This window comes from Cervus elaphus, chromosome 5 (genome assembly GCF_910594005.1).
Source record: "Cervus elaphus chromosome 5, mCerEla1.1, whole genome shotgun sequence".
NCBI classification, from domain to species: Eukaryota; Metazoa; Chordata; class Mammalia; order Artiodactyla; family Cervidae; genus Cervus; species Cervus elaphus.
Genome location: NC_057819.1, coordinates 93,350,677 through 93,377,918, shown reverse-complemented (window position 1 = coordinate 93,377,918; position 27,242 = coordinate 93,350,677). Strand labels below are relative to the sequence as shown.

Sequence of the window (27,242 nt, the reverse complement as noted above, 5' to 3'; positions counted from 1 at the left end):
AGCGCCACAAGAGAGAGCCATAGTGCTGACGTTGAAGGCCCGGCCCTGTGAGGTTGCATAGGGTAAGTGGCGTTGGCCGCGGCTGTGGCGAAGGGGAAGGAAAGAGGATTTGGGCTAGGGGCGGGGCCAGAGGCTCAGCGTGGCTCCTGATTGCTGGGGTGCGGCTGCCAATCTCGCAGAATCGCTCTGTTAACCAGTGCGCTGGCGAGACGCGCTCAGATATACTGAGTGAGCCCTGAGAAGCAGTCTCAGATCCTGACGGTGCAGCAGCCCGCAGCCTCAGTCAGAGAGTCCCAGCCGCTTTCAATGGAGGAGAAGCCCGGCCAGCCACAGTCTCAGCACCATCACAGCCACCACCATCCGCACCATCACCCCCAGCAGCAGCAGCAGCAGCAGCCGCACCACCATCACCATTATTATTTCTACAACCACAGCCACAACCACCATCACCACCACCATCACCAGCAGCCTCACCAATACCTGCAGCATGGAGCCGAGGGCAGCCCCAAGGCCCAGCCAAAGCCGCTGAAACATGAGCAGAAACACGCCCTCCAGCAGCACCAGGAAACGCCGAAGAAGAAAACAGGTCCGGGAGGGAGGACGAGTGGGGGAAGGGGGATGGGGTGGGGGGGTTCGGGAGATGGGGGTGGGGCTGGATCGGAAAAGCGCGGAAGGGGTCGGGGTGTGTGTGTTTGCGTGCCGGTGTCCTGCGGGTGTGGGGAAGCCCCCTTTCATTCTCCGAAAGCTCGGGCTGGGCCTCACGGTTTGCAGCGCCCTCTTCTCCTCAGCATGGGAGAGGCCCAACCAGGCCAGTGTGACCTTCCCGGCCCCCGCCCGGGCTGGAGGGAAACCCGGAGGGTCGGCCTTGGAAGTCTGGCCTTTATATTCCTCTCTCGTTTACCTTCCTGCGGCCCAGGAGGGACCCTAATTTGGGGGCCCTGAGTTGGGGGTGAACCCAGCCCCCCAAAATGCTTCGGGGTGTAACTCAGGAAGGCCTAGCGAATTCCGGCTCGGGTGGCGTCGCGAGACCCTTTTGCAGAAGGCGAGGAGAGGGTAGTGGGGCAGAGTTGAGGAAGTGCCCTCCCTCACCCGCCACCCCAAGCCCACCTGTGGCCTTGGGGTTCCCCGTCTGGGGGGGGCGGTTGGGACCCCTCGTCTCTCGGGTCATTTCCACCCCTAGACGCTCCTTTCGGGCACCGGACCTCCCAGTTTGTCCCTGCGGCTCATTCCGAGGCCGGCGCCCCGGGCCCGCTCCCCCCAGAGCCGGCGCGGCTGGAATGTTCTCTCCTCCTCGCGGGGCCGCTTCCTGTCCGCCATGTTGGAAGCCGATTCCTGTCACCGACTCCGGCCCACTGAAGAGCGGAGGGGGAAGGGTGTCGAGGGGCGCCCGGCGCGGCTGAGCCGGGTGCTTCGGGATCCCCCCCGCGTCACCTCGCCCCCAGCATTGTGGGGGCGCCGGCGCCCCGGGCCCTCGGCCGCCCCTCCCCCCCCCCCCCCCCCCCCCCCCCCGTCGCCGGCCGGGTTGTGTAACCCGGTGGCGGCCGCGCGGCCCCGGGCGGGTCCCTGGGGTGAGGGGCGGGGGCGGTTGGGGTGGGGGAGGGAAGCGGCCACGAGGGGAGCGGCCTGCGCCGGGCCCCGCGCGCCGGCGGCCGCGTTTCCCGCTCCCGGGTGCGGCGGGAGGCGCGGGCGGTCGGGGCGGGGAGCCGGCCTCAAAGCTGACGCGAGAGAGGAGGAGGCCGCGGGCGGCGGCCGCGGGCGCTCCTCTGGGCAGGAGGGCTGGGGGGGCCGGGGGGGGATACATTTTGGGTAGAGGCGGTGCCTGAAGGCCGGGTGGGGTACCCAGCGGGAACCAGGCTCCCCGGTCACGAGTTTCTCTGCCACAGGAACCTCGTCTCCTGCCAGGTTCGCTCACGACTCCGCCTCTCAGGCTTTCACTTGGGTCGTTTTCTTCTAGCAGCTCATTTTTACAAAAAAAGCTTGTTTTATCTTCCTCCAACAACCCTCCCTCCCCCCAACATTTACCTTGTGGGCTTGGGCAGTGGTTTTGAGGAATGAGATTAGAACAGTGTTTGATTGAATGGAAGAGAGGACGAGGTTTTTTTGACCCCTTTTTCTTGCCCTTAGGGGTGAACCGAGGTGCCTCATCCACGAGGTTTGTGCACTACCATCTTGCCTGGGATGAGACTTATTTCATGTTAATAAGGAAAGGTGTTTTCCCATTTTAAAACCGATATGAATCCCCAAACTCTTATCTTTAACAAATGTTAAATTGAGGGCAAAAGTCATTTTAGAAAACATTTGAGAAGAAATGAACTTAAAAGTTTATAACCATACAGATTTTAGTTGTTCTGTTTATAAGTTGAAGTTGTAAGAAAATATTAAACCCAGGGTGTCAGATTTGATATAAGCTCTTACTGAGAGCTGAAGAAAAACTATTTCTATTACAGAGTTAATAGTAATTGAAGACTGAAATCGAGGTATCACCTTCCATTTTGGAGGGTGATAGGGACTGATGATGTGCAGTAGAAAAGAACATTAAATTTGTTGAGTGCTTAATCCTAAGGGTTTGGAACAGTTTAAAAGCTGTTAGAAACTGTACATCCTATATTTCTTTTAAACGTTAAATCTTTTTCAGCTTCAGGTGGAAAAAACATCTTAACTATGCTTACTTGGACTCTAAGGCAGTATTACAGTTCAGATTGGGAAATTCAGTTTTGTCTGTCAGGTATTAGTATACTCCCCGCAGGACTTCTCTCTACTTATGGAAGTATCCCCTGAGCTTTATCCTGAAAGGGGATAAATAGTGGAAACTGGGTTTAACAGTTATGAGAGAATGTAAACTGTGGGGGGAGCAACTTTTCTTGTGTGTCCTGGCCATATTACTGTTCCTTCAACATGCATAGGTCTATAATTTATTAGGAAAACTTGTGAGGATTTTTGAAATGTGTCTGTAGCTTGTTGAGGGGGGCTTTTATGACCCATTACCCACAAACCTATAAAGAGGAACAGTTTTTCTTTATCCAGAAGAGGGCGCAAGAGAGGGAGAAATGCAAATATATTCGGTAATTTCAGATACTAATCTAGATTTTTTCAGGACTCGAGTTTTGCTGAGTCCTTTTGAAGTAGGGTTAGATGCTTTAGCATGGCAACCCTAAATAATGAAAGCACTAGGAGGCCTTTGATTTTTCTCAGTAATTCTATAATGTTTACATTTTTTAATACCTAAATTAAAAAAGTCAGACATTTTGCATACCAACAAGGTTACCATGGGAATTTTGTTTTTGTTTTGGTGGAAAATTTTTAATACAGTTAAATGAGAAATACTTTTTGTCATTAAAACTTGGAGGTAAAAGTATAGTGGCTTCTGGGTGGTTTTTAAATCGGTAATTTCTGATATAAGCAACTAAATAGTAAAAATTATTCCAGTTAATTTTAAAGTCTTGGCTTTGGTCCAACTTGATTTGCACTTTGGATTATTTATTTATTTACTTTTGTGTTTAAGACTGCTTATCTTAAGAGATGTGAAAAGCTATGACTAATTGGCCCAAGAGTACAAGCCTTTGTTTTAGCCAGTTAGTACATTAATGGTGTATGTGGTTCTGGTTAGTCTAGAGTGGTACACGAGTAAACTTATATCTGTTAAAAATGTTGAGAGTTTGTTGAAATTTCTGATTCTGGGGAAAAACAAACCTTTTAGAAAACATCCTAAGCAGCTCGCTCTCCTGTTTCATAGTTAGAATTTTTTCACCAGAAGTTTGATTTGATTGGTTATCATGCCTTTTTCAGCCAGACGAAAAGTAAAATATAACTCTAGTGGAAGTTAAGAACTTTATACAAATATATTCTCTCATGGAACAGGTTCTGTGCCACTCTTGCTCAAGAACGGTTATGCCTTAAGTATGTTTTCCTGAGTTATTTTCTGAAAGTTAATATAATTTGCTCATTTCACTGATGCAGAGTAAGTGACTTAAAATTATAGTAAACCCTGTTGTGAATCTTCTCAGTGTGTTCTGTTTCACATCAATTTTTTTTTAAACAATGGTTCTCAAACTTAAAAAAAAAAATCTTACTGTTCTTTATCCTCTGAAAATATATGAAGAGCTAGTCATATGGGTTATGTTTATTGCTGTTTACCATATTGGATATTAAAACAAAATTTGAAAACAAAAATATACAATCTCATGTGCCTTTTAGCCTTTACAGGCTACAGGCCCAAGAGAAATGAATGAAAATGACAAATTATTTAGTATTTTTATTGCAATACTAATACCAAATACTATTGGATTCCCCCCATCCCCCTGAAAAGCTGCTTTAAATGTATGAGAGTGTGTGTGTGTGTGTCTGTGAGTCTTATCCTTAACTTTATCTTGTATCTCTTTCTAATGACTTGACCTCACAATGCTGTAGGGAATGTTTCATAGTAAGGTACTTTACTAGTGTCACTATTTTACTAGTGAGGAAATGAGAAAAGTTGTTGACCCAATTGAATTATGTGTAATAATAAACTGATTGTGGTGATTGAAGTTCTTAAATTAAACTTGAATACCTTAACACTTTTTTAAATTAGATACCTTTCATTTGTTAGTATTTTCTTACTGAATCATTTGGTTAGGCAGTATAGTATAATGAAATGAAGAAAAATGTAGTAAGAGTCGGCAGATAGGTGTTCTGGTTTCATACAATAACAGTATGATAGAATGTATGGGATGTGTCGAGTTTAACATCATTTTCAAAAAAGTTCACAACTGTTAGATTTTTTGTTTGACAGAATGCAATTAGGAACTTCTTACGGTGACCACCAGACATTTATGGTTTCATAGAAGTGCAGTCTTTATTTTTCCTGTAATATTTAGATTTACTGTATCCATTTAATTTGATTTTGCCCAAAGGGTAGCTCTGTTCTTAATGGTAAAGGAAATTTTATAACAGCCTTGTGAGAATGATGAGAAGGTTGATGCTATTAGAGAAGAGATATGCTTAAGAAGTTACATTATTTCTGACCTTGAACTCTGGTTTGATCCTAGGTCAGTTCTCTTACTTAGTAAACTTCCTAATCTGTAAATGGGGCTAACAAGTGTTTTCTCATAGAGTTATTAAATAGTAAGATAAAGCTGAAGCTCATAGCGAAGAGTCTAGCACATTGTAAATATTAAATAGTCCTTAAATGTTAGGTACTACTGTAATTTACATATTCTAATTTTTTTTTTTTTTTTTTTTACTTTTTTCCCCCTAGGCTACGGTGAACTAAATGGTAATGCTGGAGAAAGAGAAATATCTTTAAAGAACCTGGGTTCTGAGGAAGCTGCCAACCCTATTTCCAGGGTCCTCAATGGCAACCAACAAGTTGTAGACACTAATCTGAAGCAGACTGTAAAGTCCAGCACCTTTGGGAAAGCAGGAATTAAAACCAGGAATTTTATTCAGAAAAACAGTATGGACAAAAAGAATGGGAAGTCTTACGAAAATAAATCTGGAGAGAACCAATCTATAGACAAGACTGATACCATAGCAATTCCAAATGGTGTTGTAACAAATAATTCTGGCTATATTACTAATGGTTATATGGGCAAAGGAGCAGATAATGATGGTAGTGGATCTGAGAGCGGATATACCACTCCTAAAAAAAGGAAAGCTAGGCGCAATAGTGCCAAGGGTTGTGAAAACCTTAATTTAGTGCAGGACAAAATAATGCAACAAGAGACCAATGTCCCAACCTTAAAACAGGGACTTGAAACTTTCAAGCCTGACTACAGTGAACAAAAGGGAAATCGAGTAGATGGTTCAAAGCCTATTTGGAAGTATGAAACTGGGCCTGGAGGAACAAGTCGAGGAAAACCTGCTGTGGGTGATATGCTGCGGAAAAGCTCTGATATTAAGCCTGGTGTGAGCAGCAAAAAGTTTGATGATCGGCCCAAAGGAAAGCATACTTCTGCTGTTGCCTCCAAAGAGGACTCGTGGACCCTGTTTAAACCACCCCCAGTTTTTCCAGTGGACAATAGCAGTGCTAAAATCGTTCCTAAAATAAGTTATGCAAGCAAAGTTAAGGAAAACCTCAACAAAACTGTACAGAACTCTTCTGTGTCACCATCTTCATCTTCATCCTCCTCATCATCTACTGGGGAAACTCAGACCCAATCTTCAAGTCGATTATCCCAGGTCCCTATGTCAGCGCTGAAATCTGTTACTTCGGCCAGCTTTTCTAATGGGCCAGTTTTAGCAGGGACTGATGCAAGTGTGTATTCTCCAGGGGGTCAGCCACTGCTAACTACTGCTGCTAATACTCTAACACCCATCTCTTCTGGGACTGATTCAGTTCTCCAAGACATGAGTCTGACTTCAGCAGCTGTTGAACAAATTAAGTCCAGCCTTTTTATCTACCCTTCAAATATGCAAACTGTGCTGTTGAGCACAGCACAAGTGGATCTGCCCTCTCAGACAGATCAGCAAAACCTGGGGGATATCTTCCAAAATCAGTGGGGTTTATCATTTATCAATGAGCCCAGTGCTGGCCCTGAAACTGTTACTGGGAAGTCATCAGATCATAAAGTGATGGAGGTGACATTTCAAGGGGAATATCCTGCCACTTTGGTTTCACAGGGTGCTGAAATAATCCCCTCAGGAACTGAGCATCCTGTGTTTCCCAAGGCATATGAGCTGGAAAAACGGACTAGTCCTCAAGTTCTGGGTAGCATTCTAAAATCTGGGACTACTAGTGAGAGTGGAGCCTTATCCTTGGAACCCAGTCATATAGGTGACCTGCAAAAAGCAGACACCAGTAGTCAAGGTGCTTTAGTGTTTCTCTCAAAGGACTATGAGATAGAAAATCAAAATCCTCTGGCGTCTCCTACGAACACTTTGTTAGGCTCCGCCAAAGAACAGAGATACCAGAGAGGCCTAGAAAGGAATGATAGCTGGGGTTCTTTTGACCTGAGGGCTGCTATTGTATATCACACTAAAGGTAACTTGTTTGTTTCCTATATGAAATTTCTTACTGGTTGTTTATTAATACATTTATTGGCTGTTATATTAAGGGTGAATTTTGGAAGCTGCTATGAGATTCTTTAGGGATTGCAGAGCTTAGTTGAGAATAACATTATGGATAAGCAGCTGGTATCAAACAATTCAGGGTCTTTGGAAATAGTATGGCTGAAGTTTAGAAGGAATATTCACTTCTGCAACTTAACATTTCTTTTTATATAAACAAGTTATAATCGAGCTCTTGCCTTTTGTTCAGGGAATAAAGAAGTGTGGGGGTGCTAAAGGGATGATGTTTTATTTTCTCTTAAACACTCATTAGAATTCTTTTAATTTTTTTCTTTGAATAGATGTTGTCTCTCCTTTGCTTTTTATATCATATGCTTATTAGTAAGCTCAATTAGTAGTTCTAATTTGCCTAAAATGAATAGGAACAGTGTTTCGGAGAAGTCCAAAAGTTATCAGCTAATTTGTGTTCTTATAAGAAGGAGTAATGGGTGCTAAAGGTAACTAGAAAATAAACTACACTTACAGGTACAGTTAGCATTATAGGGACCAGGTTTTAGGAAGTCTCTGTATCTCATAGCCCCAAAGCCCATGTTAAAAAGGAACCAGATATCTTTCAAGTTCCATGTTAATAACTTTTTAAGGATATGGTTTATTTGTGCCTTAAAGGAAAATTTGTTTTATGGTGTAAGTAATTTAAATCCTTAAAACAATGTTTTCTTGTTTGTTTTTGCAGTGTTCATGTAGCAGTTTTTTAAAAATTTATTTTTGAATTGAAGTGTAGTTGAATTAGTGTATTACTGCTCTGCAGCAAAATATCTTTTTCATATTTTCTTTTATGGTATATCACAAGATATTGAGTGTAGTTCCTGTGCTATACAGTTGGACCTTGTTTATTAGTCCATATATATGCCATATCCCAAACTCCGAACAGTGTTTTTTGTTCTGTGAATGATGTTTACAAATGATGTTACAAGCACCTCTTTGCTTTGGAGAACAGTGGTTTTCAGTTTTCCTTCTGTCTCCCGCACCTCCCCTGAAAGAAATCCTTACCCCCTGCATGCATGTGCACACCTAATATATACTGCACAGCCCCATTTTGAACAGTAACTCATTTAGGCAATGATTTGCACCTGTAAGGAAGAGGTAGCATGATGGTGGTGATGAAGCAATTCATATTTTCCTTAGAAGAATCACTGCCTTATAGATGAATAACAAAGCTATTTATGTGACTTCTAAGCAAATTATCTAGTCTCCATACCTCTCTATCTGCAGATTGTAAAACATTTAGTAAACAGAAACCCATTTAAATTTTTCTTCCTTTAAAAAATGGGAATAAATAGAATTGCCTATGGGACTTTAGGAGTGGAAATCCTGGCAGATAAAATTATCTGTCTTCATTTTTCTCTAGCACTGCTCTTTGGAAGTAAATATATGTTAACTAAGAGCTGTATATTTTTAGGAAAGTTTAGGGGAAAAATAAATAGTTTTTTTTAAGACATTGGTTAATTATAAGTTAAATTCTGCCAGGGTGAGTGTTGTAATATTTTCTGTGCCATCTGGCCTCCGGAGACCACTATACTTGGAAAGTCTTTGCCAAAGTATTTTACAGCCATGGTGGTTGTGTGAACCTGAGAGGATGTATGGTTATGTTATGATCTCTCACAACCTGGAAGAATTCTGGGGCAAGTTGTTCCATTAGGTACTTGGTTGGTGATACGTCTGATTTTTATTATGGAAAAAAGGCAGACCTTTTTAAATGAGAGTATTAATTCTTGTTTATTCTTAGATATTATGTGTATATATTTGTCCTCCAGATGGGCTAAACAGATATGAAATCAGTGATACTTATAGAAACTAAATACCCCTACATGGATGCAGTTATATTTAGTTTTGGTGATGTTACTGAAAGATTTGCTTTAGTAAAAGTGCATCAGTTTGAGTTTTGTAGTTGGACATTATTGAGAAGAAATTGGTATTGTTTTTTTCCTACCTAGAACAAACAATGTTCAGTTCAGTGAGGTCACAAAGTGGCAGATTCTTTGAATTTCTGCCAAATGTAGATTGATCCATCAGGTCACTAATTTTTCTTTTATTTGAATTTTGTTTTGTGTCACAACCTTTGAAAGATAGGAAGATCTTTTTAAATTAAGGCAAGTTTTCTAAAACTCTTAAAAGAGGTAATCGGTGGGGCTTTTTGGAATATTCTTTGAAAGATCCTTTGTCCTTTAAAAGAATCCTTTAGTATGGTCTTTTCAAGTGTTCAAAAGTAATCGGTAAGTAAAGTTGATTGAAGTTCATCTTTGTTTAATCACTAAGTGGTGTCTGACTCTTTTGTGACCCCATGAGCTATAGCCCAACAGGCTCCTGTGTGCGTGGAATTTCCCAGGGACGAATACTGGAGTGGGTTGCCATTTCCTACTCCAGGGGATCTTCCTGACCCAAGGATCAAACCTGTGTCTTCTGCAGTGGCAGGCGGATTCTTTACCATTGTGTGTCCTCAGTCACTTTAATCATGGCTGACTCTTTGTGATCCCATGGACTGTAGCCCACCAGGCTCCTGTGTCCATGGTATTCTCTAGGCAAGAACACTGGAGTGGGTTGCCATTCTCTTCTCCAGGGAATCTTGCCGACCCAGGGATCGAACCCATGTCTCTTAACATGTCCTGCATTGGCAGGCAGTTTCTTTACCACTACTGCCAGCTGGGAAGCCTCTTGATGATTGAGCCACCAGGGAAGTGCTGGGTGAAGTTGGGAGTCAGGATTTTATTCATTGATACTTTTGAGTATGTTATAGAGAGATGGCTTTTAATGAACATACCCAAGACACATAACCATTGCCACCTTCAAAGTAGTTACTCAGAAATGTTGATTTGTTATCTGAGGCTTAAAATTTTAGATTTCTAACTTTCTGAGGTGATGTCATTGGTTTTGAAATGGTCTAAACTTATTTGAAGCCAAGTCTTCAGAAGTAACATTGATTTGTGTTTGGTTATAGTGTTAAACTGGTTAATTTACCTTGCCTGGCTAATATTGCACTAAATGATATCAGGCATTCAAAATGCTGACATTTTGGAGTATTCATTAAATACTTTGATATGGTAAGTTTTATCCAACACATAGAACTGTAGGGGGGATAAATTTTAATTTTTGATGGTTGGGGTAAGTCAAAGTGAAAGTTATCTGGTATAAAATATTCCTGAGGCAATTATAGGCTATTGCATGAAAATAGCTATTGCTATTTTTCTGGTGACTGAAAAACTTTCTCTATTACCTCCACAGCTGGCAGGTTATTGGCATAAGTGGTTTGATCCAGTAGATCTGAGTTGAACCCTGAATTTAAAAAAAAGATTTTAGAATCCCCAGCAGCCGGGCGGAGAGCGGGGGTTGGGGGGGGGGGCTAAAAAAAAAAAAAAGATTTTAACTCACTGAGTGACGCTAATTACAGACTAGGATTGGAACTCTAGGTCTGTAGGGAGGTTTCCTCAGCTTAATCTTTTTTTGTTTTTTTTTTTCCTGTCATAGTTTTCCATACTACTGAAGAGTTGTACAATAAATTGTTTTCCTTTCCCTTGTATTCTACCTTCATAGGCAGAGTACTTTGCTTAGTTATGAAAGACTTGCTTTTTCAGGGTGAGTCTTTTCCTTTAAAGAACTTCAGTACAGGAGAAAATAATACACAGGTTTTAAGGCATGGATTTTAAATGTTTTAAGAAGGGTACACATAAGAGATTTTAGTGAGGGGAGAGAGAATTTCTTTTTTGGGGGGGCGGGGAGAGAGAATTTCTAATGGAGTAAAGGTAGGAAGAGTAAGTGCAGGGTATGTTTTCCTGGAGACAGTGGCATTTAAGCTGGATTTTGATGGATGAGGGAAAACTTTTTACTTAATGAAAATGCAGAGAACGTGGAGAAGGAAATGGCAACCCACTCCAGTATTCTTGCCTGGAAAAGTCCATGGACAGAGGAGTCTGGCGGGCTGAAGTCCATGGGATTACATGACTGAGCATGTGTGCACAAGGGTGGAGGGAAATGGGTTGGTAGCAATAAAGTGGTAGAACTAAAAAAAAAAAAAAAGAAAATGCAGAGAACGAAACATAAAGAACAGAAAAGTAGGAAAATAAGAGTGATGTGAATCTTGAAAGGTATCCACTTTGGATGTGGTGAGAGGACACACACACACACGAGAAGAAAGGTGATGTGGTGAGAGGACACACACACACACACACACACACACACACACACACACACACACGTGGTGAGAGGACACACACACACGTGGTGAGAGGACACACACACACACGAGAAGAAAGGTGATGTGGTGAGAGGACACACACACACACACACACACACACACACACGAGAAGAAAGGTAAATTACTGTCAAATCATGGAGGCTTTTAATTCCCATCGGAGGGCAGGGGGAGCCTCTGAGTATCGGAGATAGATTGGTAGTATGTAACTTAAACTGACAAAAGACAGGGGTATTAATGCTGCTATTCCTGACTCCTATGTGTTTGGGCAAATCATTTATCATTTTTAAGCCTGGGTTTCATAATATAAAATACCAGCCTTTGTTTTGTCATACCAGGTTGTACTCAACTGCTGTGAAAACTGAGTTGCTCTTAAACAGTTGACTTGTAGGTCTGTGTTCACGTAGATTAATGTAGCACCAATTTGTAGGGTAGATTAGAAGGCGTTTTTCTGGTGACTAGAAGTAAAAGATCAGTCAGATTATTGGGACAGTCCAGGCAGAGAAATAACAAAGATTTTCCTCTTGTATTTTCAGTCTTGTGACTGTATTACTTATCCAGAAATAAAACAGGCATTTCAAAAAGTTTTTAGATTGGGTAAGGGCAAGAGAGAACTGATAATTTTTACATCTACAGGATATGGGAAATAGGATATTGAGGAGACAAGTTATGGTTAATTAAACTGATGGAAACTATTCATACAGTTTAGACATTTGTTCATGAAAAGATCTGAATATTAAATTTTCTCTTGTTAACGCCATGCTTGATAACCATTTTCAGTGCTTTTTATTGCATTTGCCCATAATTGTGCCATCAAAGCTATCTTCCTAACAATCTTAGAAACAAGTACCTGCAGATTTGACTTGGGTTTCAGTCCGAATTGAACATCCTAGATTTGGGAAGAGTCCTTTTTTTCTCTCTGTAATATGAGACATAGGAATATTTATGACAAGTAATTCTTAACATTGTGTAAGATCCTTTTTACCAGTGACTTTCCATTTTAACAGCCATACTGGGTACTTGATTTCTCATTAATTCTGCTTTACGAGTACACTAGTTACTTTGCTGCTAATCTGGAAGGTAACTTTGAAGGAATTTAATAGAAGCTAAAATTTAACTCCTAGGTTTTGTTAGCCTAAATCCTGAGGGAAAGGGAAGTAATTACCCATGCTAGAGGAGCAGAAATTGTCTGTTACTGTCACAGCAGCAGTTGCATTCTTTTTTTCTTTTTTTAGCAGTTTCATTCTAAGCAACTTAAATTTTATATTTTACCATTAAAAGTAATAGAATAAGTGCTCCAGGTTTCTATTGTGTGTATTTAGAGGTGGTCCTGACAATTGTGCTGTCTCTTGGTGTAGCTCCAAGTTGGGAATATAGGATTGAAATGGATCTACTGAAGAGTTAATTTACCATTTACTGAAAAGGTGGTGATTTACAAATACCTTAATCCGCTTACTTGAAAATGTACTGTATTTCTTTATGGGTACAGTCTAAATGAAAAAAGGATAGGGAGAAATTTCTGACAACCAAAAGAATAGGCAGATAGGTACAATGAGTGCTTGAGGAGAGGGTACAATAACAAAACACAGTGTTGGGATAGCCAGAAATCATCAAAAGGATGAGTAAAAAAAAAAAAAAAAAGGATGAGTAAATCTGAACTAGGAAGAGAAGCAGAATTTAAATTTATGTCACCACCCCTGCAGGATTTTATAGAATTTGATCTAAAATATCTTAATAAGGGATTGGAAGGCATAATTACTGATAAATTGATCTAGGGGTTCACAGTTGTGGGAGTCAGCTTGTTTTGCCTTATGTGTGATTTGATTCTTTTTGGAGGGTGCCATTATGTACTTAAAATGTTAAGTGTTTTTAAATATGTTCTGTTAACTGGGGCAGTAGTATCTTTCAATTTTAAAGAGGAAAAGTTAAGCTTCTATTTAGTTTTAACCCTCTTAGGTTCGGTCTTTTTCTTTGAAGAATTTTAGAATTAAAATATGAATCTATATGAAATTGCTTTTTGTAGGTCAAAAGAGATTGAATAATAGTTTCAAATGGGTCTACCTGAAACATTTTCTATATTATTACTTCCTTGACTGATTTATGAGTAGTATTCTGTTCAAATCAATGTTTTATTTATTGTGCCAAGTACTGTGTGAAGGATTGGTGATAAGTAGATGAAAACAGTGTTCATGTTATTAAGAAACTCAATGTAATGGGAAAGATATATATCACTAATGTGACTGTTCTGTAGAAAACGGCATTTGAAATACAGAGAAAACACTAAGGTTGAGTGGGTGGGGTCAGGGGACAAAGGTAGTTAGAATTCAAAGAAGTGAATGTTGGCTTATTGTAGAAGGAGAGTCAGAATATTTTAGGTGAAAACGGCTTATGTTTGAATTTTGCCAGTCACTCAGTTTCAGGAAAGGTGAATAGTGCATGTTAAAAACCTTTAATTTATCGAGTTGTTAATGTACCTATTCTAGAAATAAATTTTATATCAGACACACAGAACTCATCTCCATGTTGGCAAATGGGAATCCATTGAAATGTTTTGAGCAATGTGATCAATTTCAGATTTATATTTTTAAAGAAAGAGAATTATAACCATAGTGGAGAAGATAGAAACTGAGACTCAATTAATGGTCTCTAGATAAAAGACAACTTCAGAAATCTGCATAAGACACCACTGCTTGAACCAGGGCAGTGGCACTGTCCAAGAGAAAGGCGAATGGGTAACTGCTCCCTGCAGTGCAGGAGGCATGGGTTGGATCCCTGGGTGGGAAGATCCCCTGGAGAAGGAAATGGCAACCCACTCCAGTATTCTTGCCTGGGAAGACCCTGATGGGCTGCAGTCCTTAGGGTCGCAGAGAGTCAACACGACTTAGTGACTAAGCACGCACACATGTGCATATGTTGTGGGATGTGGTGTGTGACAACTTTAGGTGAGAGTTGCAGTTGTGAATACTCCCTCCTTACATTCTCTATCTACTTTTCTTACTTTTGTATGTTTGATGCGACATTCCTGGTCTTCTTGGTATTATCATTCTCTTTTTCTCAAATAATGTTGTTCTTCAGTCCCCTTTTCAGGCTTTGAGACTCCTCTGGGTAATCTAATCCTGTTTCTGTGAATTAGTTAAGACTTCTTCAGCTGCTTTTATGCTGAGTTCAGACCACATGTATTCAATTCAATGTCACTCCAGTGCTGTGTGTATAAAACTGAATTCATTTTTTCCCCCAAAACTGCCCTTTCTTGGCTTCGCCTTTAGTGAATTAACATACAACCCTTGTCATTAGGTTTATATGGATCTTCTCTAACATCTTCATTCTTTTCCATCTCTAATACAACTGCCCTAATTTCTTCACTTTTGCAGTAACATTTTTTTGGGCTTTTTCTATTTTCATTTCATCCATTCCTAGCATGTACTATAATAACTTCATTTCTTCAGTGACTTCCCTTCACCTATGTGACTAAATAATAAACTTTCTTTCATGAATGCTTTGTGCTCTTTCCCACAAATACCAAAATGGCATTTTTGTCTGAATCTTCCTTCGTGGCAACTTTTAGCTCTGTTCCCTGAATGGTGGTGTTCTTTGTCTAAATCTTTTCATCTTACTGACTTACTAAATTACTTGTGACTGCTGAAGCCTGAGTCAGTGAACTTGTTTTATAAAAGATCAGATAGTAAAAAAAAAAAAAGATCAGATAGTAAATATCTTAGTCTGTGCGAGCCATAGAGTTTCTGTTGTCATTTAGTTCTGCTTTGTACAAAAGAGCACTGGGTGAGGCTCTATTCCAGTAAGATTTTATTTGCAAAAACAGGTGGTATGTAGAACCCAGTTGGCTGACTGCTGTAAGTTAGCACACGTTGTTTAATGCCATCAAGCTTTGTTTGTGTTGATGCTTCTACCTAGAAAAGTTACCTACCTACTCTACTGAGCTCACAGAGAGAGTATTTCTTTCTGTTTTTGCATCTGTATCCCTATTCACTAAGTAATGCCTTTTAATCAACTTGGAGTTAAGAACTTGTATTTAATTGGATGTTTACTCCAGGAAGCCTTGTGATAAGGACTATTTCAAAGTTGTCTGCTTTAGGAAATTGAATGTTAAATTTTCTTCATTTGAGCGGCATTACTTGAGGAAATTTAATTTGATGTAAAAATTCAATTGTATTTGAATTTTTAAAATTTTGATACAGTAAAATCTCAAATTTGTATGGTAATGGTCTAAATGACAGGATTTTGGCAAAATTGACCACTAAGTTTGGCCCTGTGGCCATTTCTCAATAACTGTTTGCGTAATTGGATGCTGTGATGCCTGTTTTATTTATTTATTTTTGTGTGTGTGATGCCTGTTTTAAAACAACTGGGATGTTAAAGACTTGGGTGTTTGTGTGTGTGTGTGTGTGTTTGTAAAAGAGGGCAGTATTAAAAAGATTAATTACTATGTTGTGATTCTGTATAGTTCTATAGCCTTCTTTATACTGTTCAGCTTCTCTTGTGATAGTTAAAACAAGATTATACAGAGAAACTCATTTTATATTTAACAGCTGAATCCTAACTTGTAACCTAAAAAGGGCAAAATGTCATTCACTTCTTTCCCATGTGCTCTGTATCACTAGCTTCTGGTTAGTCTTTTTAGAGTGGTTTAAACATGGCATATAATCATACAAACAGTATTTGATTTATTTCCTCTTTTACATCTTAACTTGGAGTTTCATAGAAACATTAAAATTCTAATCAAGGAAATCAAGTTGCTACCAGTTACAGAAGTAATATTAAATAGCAGGAAGGGAAATTGCATTCATTTCTTAGTACAACACTTCAGATAATGCTGATTTCCTGACTGGAAGCTAGGCTGGCCCATGACTAATTTTTTAGCTAGGTCAGACCATCCCTTTTCCCTCCTCATGATGAGAGTCACTACTGCAGAGCCCATATTTGAGGGCAATAAGATTTTTACAATATTAGAGTAAAATGTAAAGCTGAATGTCCTAGTTGAAGTTAAGGAAATGTCTTCAGTCCATTAAAGAAATGAAGTGTTTGCAAATAGCTATTGTTGTTTTTATTCAAAACATGTATATTTACTCTGCTTTTAAAGTCGTGTGGCTGCTGCTGTGACTCTTGAATATAGTACCCTCCCCATCACCTAAAAAAAGAGTAGGGCAGGGGTAGGTTGAAGATTTCTTTGGTGGGGAAGAGAAAGGAAAATGTTACAGCCTAGGTGGGCTATATGACACTGGAAAGTTGTATTGTTTATTCTTTCTTCTCTCAACATACAACTAAATATAGATTTCTTTGCATTAAGCAAACTTTGAATAATGAGCATCAAGGAACCTGTAAATACAGAACACCTCAAGAATTTTTGTTGCAAATGTGGTATTGTACTTTAGAAGGGAAAATGTGGTTGGGTTGATGTTCTTGTAGTGATGTTAACCAGGAAAAGGCTTATCTTTGGACTTGTTAAAATAAGCTATTCTGAGATCTAGAAATTTGTAGACAACAGCTTTAATGACTCTTGCAGCTCCTCCTAATTATTTGAAACTAATAGGGTTAGAAATTGTATGGATGTGATAGTTGAGTGCCATGACTAGAAATGCTTTCCTGATATATCTTTGTCCCCCCCCCCCCCATTAGATTGGTTGCAGTTCTCTCTCCTTAGACCTCCTAGGAGATGGGAGTTTTCCTGCCAGTCTTTTTCCCTGCCCCCATCCGTACACATCAAATAAAAAGTAGTAATTTTAGATCTGTACACACTGTTTTAGCCCCAGGGAGCCATTATGTTGTACATTAACTATAATTCATGTTTAAAAAGTCCATGTTCAGCTATATCTGATCTTAACGAGCTCCAATTTCATTTTTCTTTAACTATGGTTGATTGCTGATAAGTTATAGAATACAAAAAATTTACAGAATACGGAACATCCAGTTATACAGAATAAAAATCACTTTTTTGTCTTTTCAGAATGGTAGTTATCTGGCCGTGGAAGAGCATTTATTCTCAGTGTTAGTTCTAGGTCATTCCTATTACTCAGTACAGTCCTTTGGTTCTTATGCTGTAATAGTCATCCACTGTCTTACTCCTCAAGACTTAAATATCTCTTCTGTGAAGCTTTCTCTGTGCTTTCAGGTAGTTTTCCTTGTCCTCTCTCTATAATGTCACTATAGTTTCTTCATGTACATACTTATTCTAAGATACTAAAGTAGGCATGTTATATATAAATCACATTTGAGTTGAGCAGATAAAGGTTGAATGCTATTAATAAATAGGCATGCATTGGCATTTTGACCTTTGGGCTTAAATATGAGTAGGTTGGGTTCGGAGGAGAGAACTACTTACATATAGCAAAGAGTTAAGTAAAATTTTAATAAGGCATTTTAAGGTCTAGTTTGATTAAATTTGATGATGGTTCCTTCAAAAGATCTAGGCACCTTGTTGAAAGATGTTGGGTTGTTTTTAATAAGTTTTGTTTTGTTTTTAATCATTTACCTATAGCATGCATCTGCAAATCTTTGCTGTTTGTGCATATAAAATTGTTCTCTTGGTGGTTTGATTTCAGGTAATAATTGACTTTCTGTAATCAACATTGCAGAGCATCTTAGTGACACTCAACAACTAAAGGAAAATATGAGTGTTTTGTCTGGGTTTCCTAGAACTGTGTTATTTCAACCCTTCCTCCAGCCCAGCAATAGTCAGTCTATATTTCTTAGGTTTAAAGTGAAAAGTGCAGCTTTAAACTTTGCTCTGCAAAATTTAGTATTTAAAAAGAATTCTTTTTTTCCTTCTTTGCAGAAATGGAATCTGTTTGGAATTTGCAGAAGCAAGGTAAGAATGGTTAGGTTACCTGAAATGTTAGTGCTAATCACTACTTACAGTACGTTATTTTTGGGTGGGAATAAAATGAATAGTGGCCCACCAAATAAGTAGACTTTGTATTTTAAAGTTATTTAATAATAACTACAATCAAAGGACAGTAGCTGCCATACCAGGACTGCTAAAGACAAGGTAATACTGTAAGTGAAAAGAATGTATGTGAGTGTAGTTTTTACCTGCTGTGTAAAGAATGTGAGTATTTTTCCTCCCTGAATATGAAGGTAAGACAGACCAAAAATATTTTTTAATCTAGAAAACCAACATAAATAAGTGTTTCCACTTACGGCCAATCTTTATCTGTGTTGGAGTTCTCAAAAAACTGAAATTGGTTGTCCTAATTACTGAGTACCTTCTGTCCAAATATAATAAAATATATTTGTTGTGGGATACCTGAAATAGAAGTGAGTTTTAGTTTACAGAGTTGGTCACTAACACTGATAGGTTAATATTGGTAGGTTTTGGCTTTCAGAGCTCTGTAACTGAATTGGATCCCACTTTCCATCTACTTTGCTGGTTAAAATAAGTGAATTTCGGGCGAATGTGAAAGTCCTAGATTTTCAGAGCTTGAGAGGCATTAGAAATTCTATTTTCTTATTAGAAATTAGGAAACAGGCACAGAGAGGTTATTATGTAAGCTATGTAAACTAGAGTGTAAAGTGTCCAGACTAAAAAGTAAGTTTCCCTGATTTTCCAACATTGCTCGCTCTTATTCTTAGTCCAGATATTTTTTGTCTAACACAGCTGTGGCCTGAAAATAACTAACAAGCTCTTAAATTATTTTGTGTTGCTCTCTGTGTACCTTTTTATTCAAACAAATTTAAACACGTCTATAAAATACACTCTGCAAAAGTAAACCTACCTGTTTTTCACTTTAAAATGGTTATTAACTATTAAGAATGAACATTATCTTCACAGCAAGTTGCTAGTGGATGTCCCTTGGAGTTCTAGAAAGGATATTGTTTCTGGACAAAATTAGATTGATTCTTGGCCTGAGGTGAGCTTGAGTTTTTTTATATTATTTTCAGGCCTTTATACTTTTCTGTTAGATAGCAAGTTTAATTGGTTTCCTATTTTTTTTACTAAAGCATGTGTATGATTAAAAGTTCTTAGGATAGATAGATGTAGTATGTGAACGCAATCTTTGCTCTCCAGAAGATGGGGGCATACAGATAAATAACGGGAATTTAAAATGACGCTGGAATGTTTGGCCAAACACATTCTGACTGTTTTATAGTCGAGCCTAGGATATCCACAGGTTTTTCTGTTGTTGAGAATAAAGTCTGGAGGTACTGTGGGAAATTAAAAGCAAGAAATAAGTCATAATTAAAACTGAAATGATAGTTCTGCCAGACTTAAGTTAACCTGAAGTTTTTGGTGTTAGGTGTTAACTTGAACATTTCTTTGCTAGACAATCCACACTGCTTAAAATAAATTTTGACTTCATTTTGTCAGGAACAAAAGAAAATAAATCTGAGTTTTTATTTAAAGTATTGGATTATTGACGACTTAAATTTTGTCTGCTTTTTTCAAATGTGCTGCTTTTATAGTCAGTAGAAGCACATTGTCCTGGTTAACTGAACTCAACCCTCTAATATGAGGTCTCCCTCACTGGCAAGAGGACCTTTTGCCTGGGAATCCATTGAAATGGGTTGAGGAAAAGTGGGTCACACGTGTGTTAATACAAAGAGGAAATGGTCTTTAAATTGTGTTTTCATAAAAGCAGGCAGTTTACATGATGGTTATTGTGATTTATTTTTTGAACATGGGCATTTGGGAATTTTAGACTTTGTTTTTATTTATATGTTTATGTTTTAACCTTCCCTCCAGATCCCAAAAGGATAATCACTTACAATGAAGCCATGGATAGTCCAGATCAATGAAGGACCAGACTGCCTATTTGTAACCTTTCTGCAGCATTAGAGCCACCGTTCATGGGGGACACAAGGCTTTTATGCTCCTAGATCTTCAACGCAGCAGAGGAACCATAAGTAGAATCACAGGATAATATATACAAATATATATATATATATACATTATATATATATAGTTATTTAAAAAAGGCAACTGAAAGTAATTAGACTTCTTAAGGAAACAAATTTATTTCAAGAGACTACACATGGTTATTTAATCTCCGGTACTGAATAGTTTTGTTTTGTTTTTAGTTTTTGTTTTTAAGTGTGAATGCAAGTGATTAATGAATATGGACTTATTAACAAGCGTGGTTCTAAAGTTCCTGCTGTCATCACCTTGGGCAACAAATGACCCACTGGAAAGGCAAATCCACTTTTAAAGATCCCTGTATCTTGTTCTGTGACTAAAGTGATACACTAATCACGGGGAACCAAGAATGATTCAACATTTTCCCCCACTCCTCCCTTGATCTTTTGGTTTTACTTTGAGCCCTGCGAGAATGCTGGATAAAATGCCTTGAAGTTTGCAGGGGTCTTTTTTTTTTTTTAAAGCGAATATGATTTGCATGTCTTGCCAGGAGTAAGCAGCCTCTGTGGTGTGTTGGGAAATATTTTCTTTGTTTCCTTTTATTTTTTTTGTGGGGTGGGGGGGGATAGGGGAGGGCATTGAAGTTCTACAGTTCTGAAATAGTTGGTGGTACATATAGTTCACTTGGCTTTGGTTACATATTGGACTTTAACAAGTAAAAACTTCATGAGTGTCATTTAAACAAAAGTTACAGAACAAACAATTGGCTTTAGGTATTTAATCTGGAAAAATACTCCTGTGCCCATGTTTTAATGTAATTGTGTAAGTGGGAGCAAAAATATATTCTGCTTTTCAACCGTAGGTGCTCCAGACTTGCTCTCTGTCACTAACACTAAATGTGCTATTTTTCTTGTTTTTCATCAAACATCTGAAGAGAAACTTCTGTACCTTTCTGTAAATTCTCTTTAATTTCTCAGAAATCTAAAAGAGGAAGAAAAAAGTCCATGAAAACTAAAACTTCATGTTTTTAGCCAGTGAGGAGGTAATAAACCCTGCCTATAGAAGGTGTGTTTTCATGCAAACTATACTTCTGAGCTTATTAGCTTCTAATTATATCTTAATAAATATATTTTATTACTAGAGCAAATGGGTTTTTTTAAGGAAAATAATGTGAAATTCTGGAGATTTTCTTTTGGGCAGAGAAGAGCATCAGCCCTGTCTTATCACATTACCATCCTGTTGCACTGCAGCTTGTATATAGCATGCTAAAATAAATTTTTTTGTGTGTGCAGAAACTAAGGGTCCAATTAAAGGTTGGGTGATGTTAGTGGCATAAAAACAAGTTCTCTGGCCTGACATAGCATCGTGTCTCTCACACACACACACACACACAAACACAGAAATTAGTATATCCATGTATGTCAAATACAGGTTAAAATAGCAGGGTATTTATACAGAGAGATGTAGTCTTCTAATAAAAGTAGACTGGATCCCCAGGGTTATTTGGGGAGGAAGTAGCTACTTTTGCTCAGCCCTTTTGTTTAAGAAATGTCCAGTTTTGAGCGACTGTAGTATGGATGAGTTTTCTTGTTTTGTTTGATTATTTGAGGCTTTTAACAAGTAGTTTGTGAAAGAAGCTGTTGGACTCAGCATAGAGTAGAGAAAATACCTTTATAGTCTGGATTTCTGCCCTGCTTAGATTTTAAAAGTATAAGCATGGATTGCCAATTCCACTTGATGTAAAACAAAACTTTTATACATAATATATATATATATAAGATAACTTATTGTATCAGTCCAGGTTCAGAAACTTGTGGTAGGCCAGTTCCAGATAGTTTCATTTCACCTGTAAACTGTATCACTTTTACGGATATTGTAATTTTCAAATGTATAATATGTTTACAGATGTGCCCTGCATTTAGTCTGCCTTGTTCTATTTTGATTTTTGTTGAGTCTCCTGCCTGCTTGCCAAAAGCTAGGATGCTTCAGGCCCATGTACAATTGAAAGCAGAGGCATCCTTGAGCTTTAAAGCATTGAACAAACTGGAAAATGCATCATACCACATACTGAAGTGAAAGAAGTCTGTGTTTTGTGTTTTTTTTTTTTAAATAAAAATTTTCAAAAGGTTAAAAAAAAAAGATAACAAGGTTGATTAAAGGAAAAAAAAGGCTCCAGTTTGTTTTATAGGTTTTAAAGTTCTGCTGTGTGTTCAATTGCCTTGTGTAACCACTTGTCGCCTTAGGGCCAGATTCTCTCCCTCTCTTCTCGTCCTCATCCCCACCCCCACCCCCCACCTTATTTTAAGCATCTATTTTGCTTGCCTGGTATTTGAAAGCTCTTCTGTCTCACAACTCACAAGAAACTTTCTGGGTTTGTGATATACAGAGGTTGAATGAATATATATTTTAAAAGGAATTAGAAAAATAGCCCCCATCTGAATTTTTAATTTAGAAGCAACGCTTAACTTTAAAATATCTTTGACAAGCTGTTGTTGCTTTCCTATTTCCCTTCCATATCCCTCAGGCCTCCCTGTTTAGAGAAGCCAAAAAGAGAATGTATCCCTTCTCTGTTTGTCCAAAGGTTTTTGAGTCTCACTTCTAAATGAAACAATGCAACATTTCACTTTGATTTCCCCCACTGAAATTTCCTTGATTATATGGTTAGAGGTATAGAGTTAGGGATGTCTCTTTACCTTCTGGAACCCTAGTGCCCCATTATATTAACTGTCAGTATTTTGGGGGCATTGGGTTAATGGACTTACTTGCCTAGGTACAAGCAGGACTTTGGGACATATCTCCTTTGTGCTGTTTGGTAACACTTAACTCTACTTGTTGCAATCTTTCTTCTTAGGTCCTCACACAATTCCTTACAGAGCACTTATTAAAAAAAAAAAAAATCTTAAAAGAGTTGATCTGTTTCCTGATTATTTTGTGTAAGCTTCTAAACTTCAGCTGTGATTAATTTAGCACATTTAAATAATGTTGATGTGTTATTGTTTGGTATAAAGAATTTTTCTTCAACTCAGAGTATTAGTACTGTAGCATAAACCAAATACAGTCTAGAGGGTATTTTTAACATCCCTCCATTATAAAGACTGAAAAGGTGTGTGTCTGTGTGTGTGTGGAGTGCTTGTGTGTGTATGAGAGAAGGAAATATTAAAAATTAGTAAGAATGTGTGCAAGACATATTAGTATTCAGAGAATGAACTTGTATTTATTTTGTGCCATTTGTTTTCATTACGCAGAATAAAGTCAGGTGGTTTTAATCCTTAAAAGGGTAGTATTTGAAAAATGGCACTAAGAATGAAATCATGACCTATTTTTTTAATAGCTATGAAGATACTAATTATGGGTGAAGATTTCTTTTTTAAATCTGTCTTGATTGTAGGTGTCTGCGTCACATACCACTCTCGTAGATGTCTTGAATAATTCCCCTCCCCCTCAAAAGACAGGGTGTATTTATCTTTCTCTTCATTCACCCCACTTTAATGAACTGAAGTTAATTCCATAGCCTTTCCTCTGACTTTAGCAATGAGCTTTCACATACAGTGTATTTACAGCATCTATAGTTAGCACTTCCTCTCCTTTCTAGGAGAGGGGATAGACAATAACTAGAAATTTGTTAATGCCAGTTTGTTTTTTCTCGAAATAAATGGCTGGAGAGGTTTAGAATTTTGCTGTTTTCCTTAATCTGCTTTCCTAATCACAGAATCTTGCAAAAACTTTATAAAGGAAAAAAAAAGTGCTGCATTGTTTTTTCAAATAACAGTTTCTAGGGGAAATAATGGCAAACCTCAATTATGAGTGTTGTCCACAATACAAAATGTGTTTCTTCACAAAACATTACATAGCAGCAGTAGTTTTGTGCTTGGTGGTTAGGCTTGTTGCTAACCCAACTGGAGGCATCTAATGGTTTATTTTTTGCTGTAACCTTTTTTAAATATAAAAAAGCCATTTAGTGTGATATTTGTCATGTACCAAATGGCCACAGTCAAGGAAATTTGGAAGAGAACGTTGTTTGGTTTTAAACTCCTCTAAGGAGGAAGTCATCGTTTCAAGACTTTCTTCCTCCAGTTCTAGAAATAGATTAAAAGTCCATAGTTTCCAAGGATTATGAGTATAGTTATATCACTGGGCCATATCCTCAAATAACACATGATCCCTCTTGTATACCTATGCTAACTGTATACAACAGACTATAGTGGGACAAATACATATTATGATCAGGTTCATTAATGCTGCACCAGTTGTAGATTCTGATCAGGCAGTGTCTTTCAGTGGTCCTACCCATAATTTTACTGTTGAATTTTTAAAAGAAATTAGAATTTGCTCATCTTCCCCCCCCCACCCAGAGTGTTACTTGTTTAAGGGGAGGGGCCAGAGGATAAGACTAGGAGAAAAGCTGCTTTATGTTTGCAGAGATGCTTTAGGTTATTAGCTCTTAATAAGGATGTTATTTTCATTAACTGACAGAGCACCAGGATTCTTTTATAGTGAGAAAGTTGGGCTTCTGCTTCTAATTATCTTAAAATGTTTTTTAAAAAATATACATCAATCTGTTCAGATGTGTGAGAACAAGGACCACCATGGATTGGTTTAAAGAAGGATGAGTCAGTCATTGGCTTCATTCAAAAGCAAAATTTCACATCACTCAGAAGTTTACTGGGTTTTAATAAATTTCACATCATTCTGCTACTCAAGAAGGAGCTTACAAATAGAAGTTTTAAATTGTCTGCACAACAAAAACACCCAGTGAAGTATGAATGGTATGTTGCTTTTGCATTACTGGGAGAGTCAAATAGCAATTCCGGGCTAGAAATGTTATGAAACAGCCATCCTCACAAATGGGATTGTTGATTCGTACTTCCCTATAAAGTTTTGTTTATGTCCAGAGTTCTAAAGCCATTTTATAATACTGCAGTATCCCTTTTCTACAGCCTTATTAAAATAGCTGCAAACATTTATTTTCCAGTCCAGTTTCACTTTGATTGCATATTGAAATTTTATTCTAAAGACCAACAAGCCAACTTGAGGTAAATTATAGCTTTCCATATATCCTCTCCTCAGGTGCTAAACTAGGCTCCAAAAATGGATACTGCTTTAGTAATGTCTGCTTTATCCTTAAATATTACTTTTGCTAGGTGTAAAGATTTGGTGTTAACAAAAGTGGTTTTAATATGTAAATATGATGAATGCCTTTAGTTTGCCCCTGTTTGTCTATTAATCTGTTTCATTTATCCTCCATGGAGGAGGATCCTTTCATGATATTGAATACATTTCATTAGGTATTGTTGCATTTTAGGATGAAAATACAACTATTTTCTGTCTTGGAATAATCCTGCTGCTGCTATGAAAAACTGAAAAATCAAGAATGTGATGCACTTTTTACATGACTGTATACCATACCTTTATAGGTTGCTTTGGTACCTTTCCTGTAGCACAGCCACTAGCAAAAGTGATTGGATTTAAAAATTCTCTTTGGGAGGAGATCAGTACGAAAAGTTTTTTATGGTATTGGCCTGTGAAGGATATTAACTTAGGAAAATACAAATTCTGTTAGTATTACACATTTTGGCCTTAAAATGTCTTCTACTGCTGAAAATCTTTTAATTTTGCTTGTTATTCCCTCTGCCTCAAAAAGAGAAGTTGGGAACAATGGCTTAAAGGAAATAGTAGTATTGGTTTGTTGCTGATCTTTTAGAAGGAAAGCAATTGTCTACTATATACTGGGGAGTTAGTTTTGTTTGTATACAAAGGAGAAGTAATATTGCCCCAAGCCAGTCCAATTTAGTTTAATCAAATCAATCAAAACCAACTATTCTGCTTCTCTAGTGTATTTTTACTTAGCAAAGATAAACTTACGCTACTTGACATGAGGAAAAATCATTTCTCAAGCACATACTTGAAGGAGATTGAACCCAATTATGATGGAGGAAAAACACCAAATGGGGTGGAGGAATATGAGAAAGATACGTGGTCCAAAGCTATCTGATTATATTTTGATGTTGCCAATATTGCAAAGCCAAAATTTTAATTTGCTTATTTAATATATTTGTTGGCCAGAGATCTATTTTTATATCAATGTGCCTTGCATGTATATTTAAAAAAAAATAAAATTGGAAAGGCCATGTTACAATGCCTGAGATAGTTGATGGTTCTTAACCACCTCACTAATTTTTATGCAGTATGAGATGTTCATTCTATCGCCCAACTGGTGCTCTCTGTTTCAAGTTATAGATCTTGTCACAAACTGGAACTGTTTTATAAACTGGGAAGTGATTTAAGTTACTTTTTCAGTTGTTTCTTTTTCTTTTTTTGTTTAGTTCTTAGTCTGTTAGTGGCTGTTCTGTAGTGGGAAATAGTAAAAAGATTCTTCCCTTCCTTCCCCGCTCAGCACCTTCTTCAAGTAATGTGATGACACCACTTCTTGTGTGCTTTGAAAAAGTTTCAGCTTGCTGTTTCCTTTAGTGTTATAAAGTGTTATAAAAAGCATTGTTTGCAAAATCTAGGGAGATGAGAGTCCACTTTAATTTGGAATTCTATGTGAGCTATGATCCAAGTTATTAGCTCTTTGCAACTTCAAAATTTTTTATTGTTAAAGCACCTTGCTTAGGAAATTTTAAATATTTATGTCTGCAACAATTGTCTCAAAATAATGAACTGTGCAATTCTTGTCATTAAAAAAAGAAAAGATCTGAACTCTCCCTACTGTGGCTTGTTAGTTTCTCTGTATTTTCTGCCAGTGTAAATGTGAAAAGCTTTGCTTGCATTACGTTTTAGAAATGCATTTTGCACACTCGAATTTTGCCGAAGCTCCATGAAAAGGTTAGATCTAAGTAGATGAATAAAGCTATGCACATGTTTTGAAAATTTAATTTGTGTGTCATTACCAAAAGTGACCTATCCTTATTACTTTGCTGCTCTTAGCTTTACCATCTGTAGAAACGTGGCTCAAAGTTAGAGTTCTGGGCTAGTTCATCATTGGAACTAGAAGAGAGAAAAATTGGCACCTATTTTAATAACATAGTTTTAAAATGAGAGCTTGACTCGTGTCTGCTAAAGGGCTTTTTTTTTTTTTTGAAACAGGGCAGTTTTATCAGCTTTACAAACTGTTGGATACTCCAATGAAATTTTGGTTTACTTGATCAAATAGAAATGAAAAGTGGTTGAAACTGAAATGAAGGAAGGACCTTTGCCACATGG

At 38.1% G+C, this 27,242-nt stretch overlaps 1 protein-coding gene across 1 annotated transcript; it reads left to right on the top strand.

Moving 5' to 3' along the window:
* The first annotated feature begins 208 nt into the window (after positions 1–208).
* Positions 209–22,335, top strand: NUFIP2 (nuclear FMR1 interacting protein 2). Its single transcript, XM_043903256.1, has 4 exons — positions 209–586; positions 5,234–6,958; positions 18,021–18,053; positions 19,929–22,335. Exons 1-4 carry the CDS (start codon positions 307–309, stop codon positions 19,979–19,981), a joined length of 2,091 nt encoding a protein of 696 aa, XP_043759191.1. The 5' UTR covers positions 209–306; the 3' UTR covers positions 19,982–22,335.
* The last annotated feature ends 4,907 nt before the right edge of the window (positions 22,336–27,242 follow it).

Excerpts from the sequence above, each read along its gene's own strand:
- NUFIP2 (XM_043903256.1), top strand. The coding sequence starts at position 307 with ATGGAGGAGAAGCCCGGCCAGCCACAGTCTCAGCACCATCACAGCCAC. Across the intron at positions 587-5,233 it reads AACGCCGAAGAAGAAAACAG|GCTACGGTGAACTAAATGGT; the intron begins GTCCGGGAGGGA and ends TTTTCCCCCTAG. Across the intron at positions 6,959-18,020 it reads TATTGTATATCACACTAAAG|AAATGGAATCTGTTTGGAAT; the intron begins GTAACTTGTTTG and ends CCTTCTTTGCAG.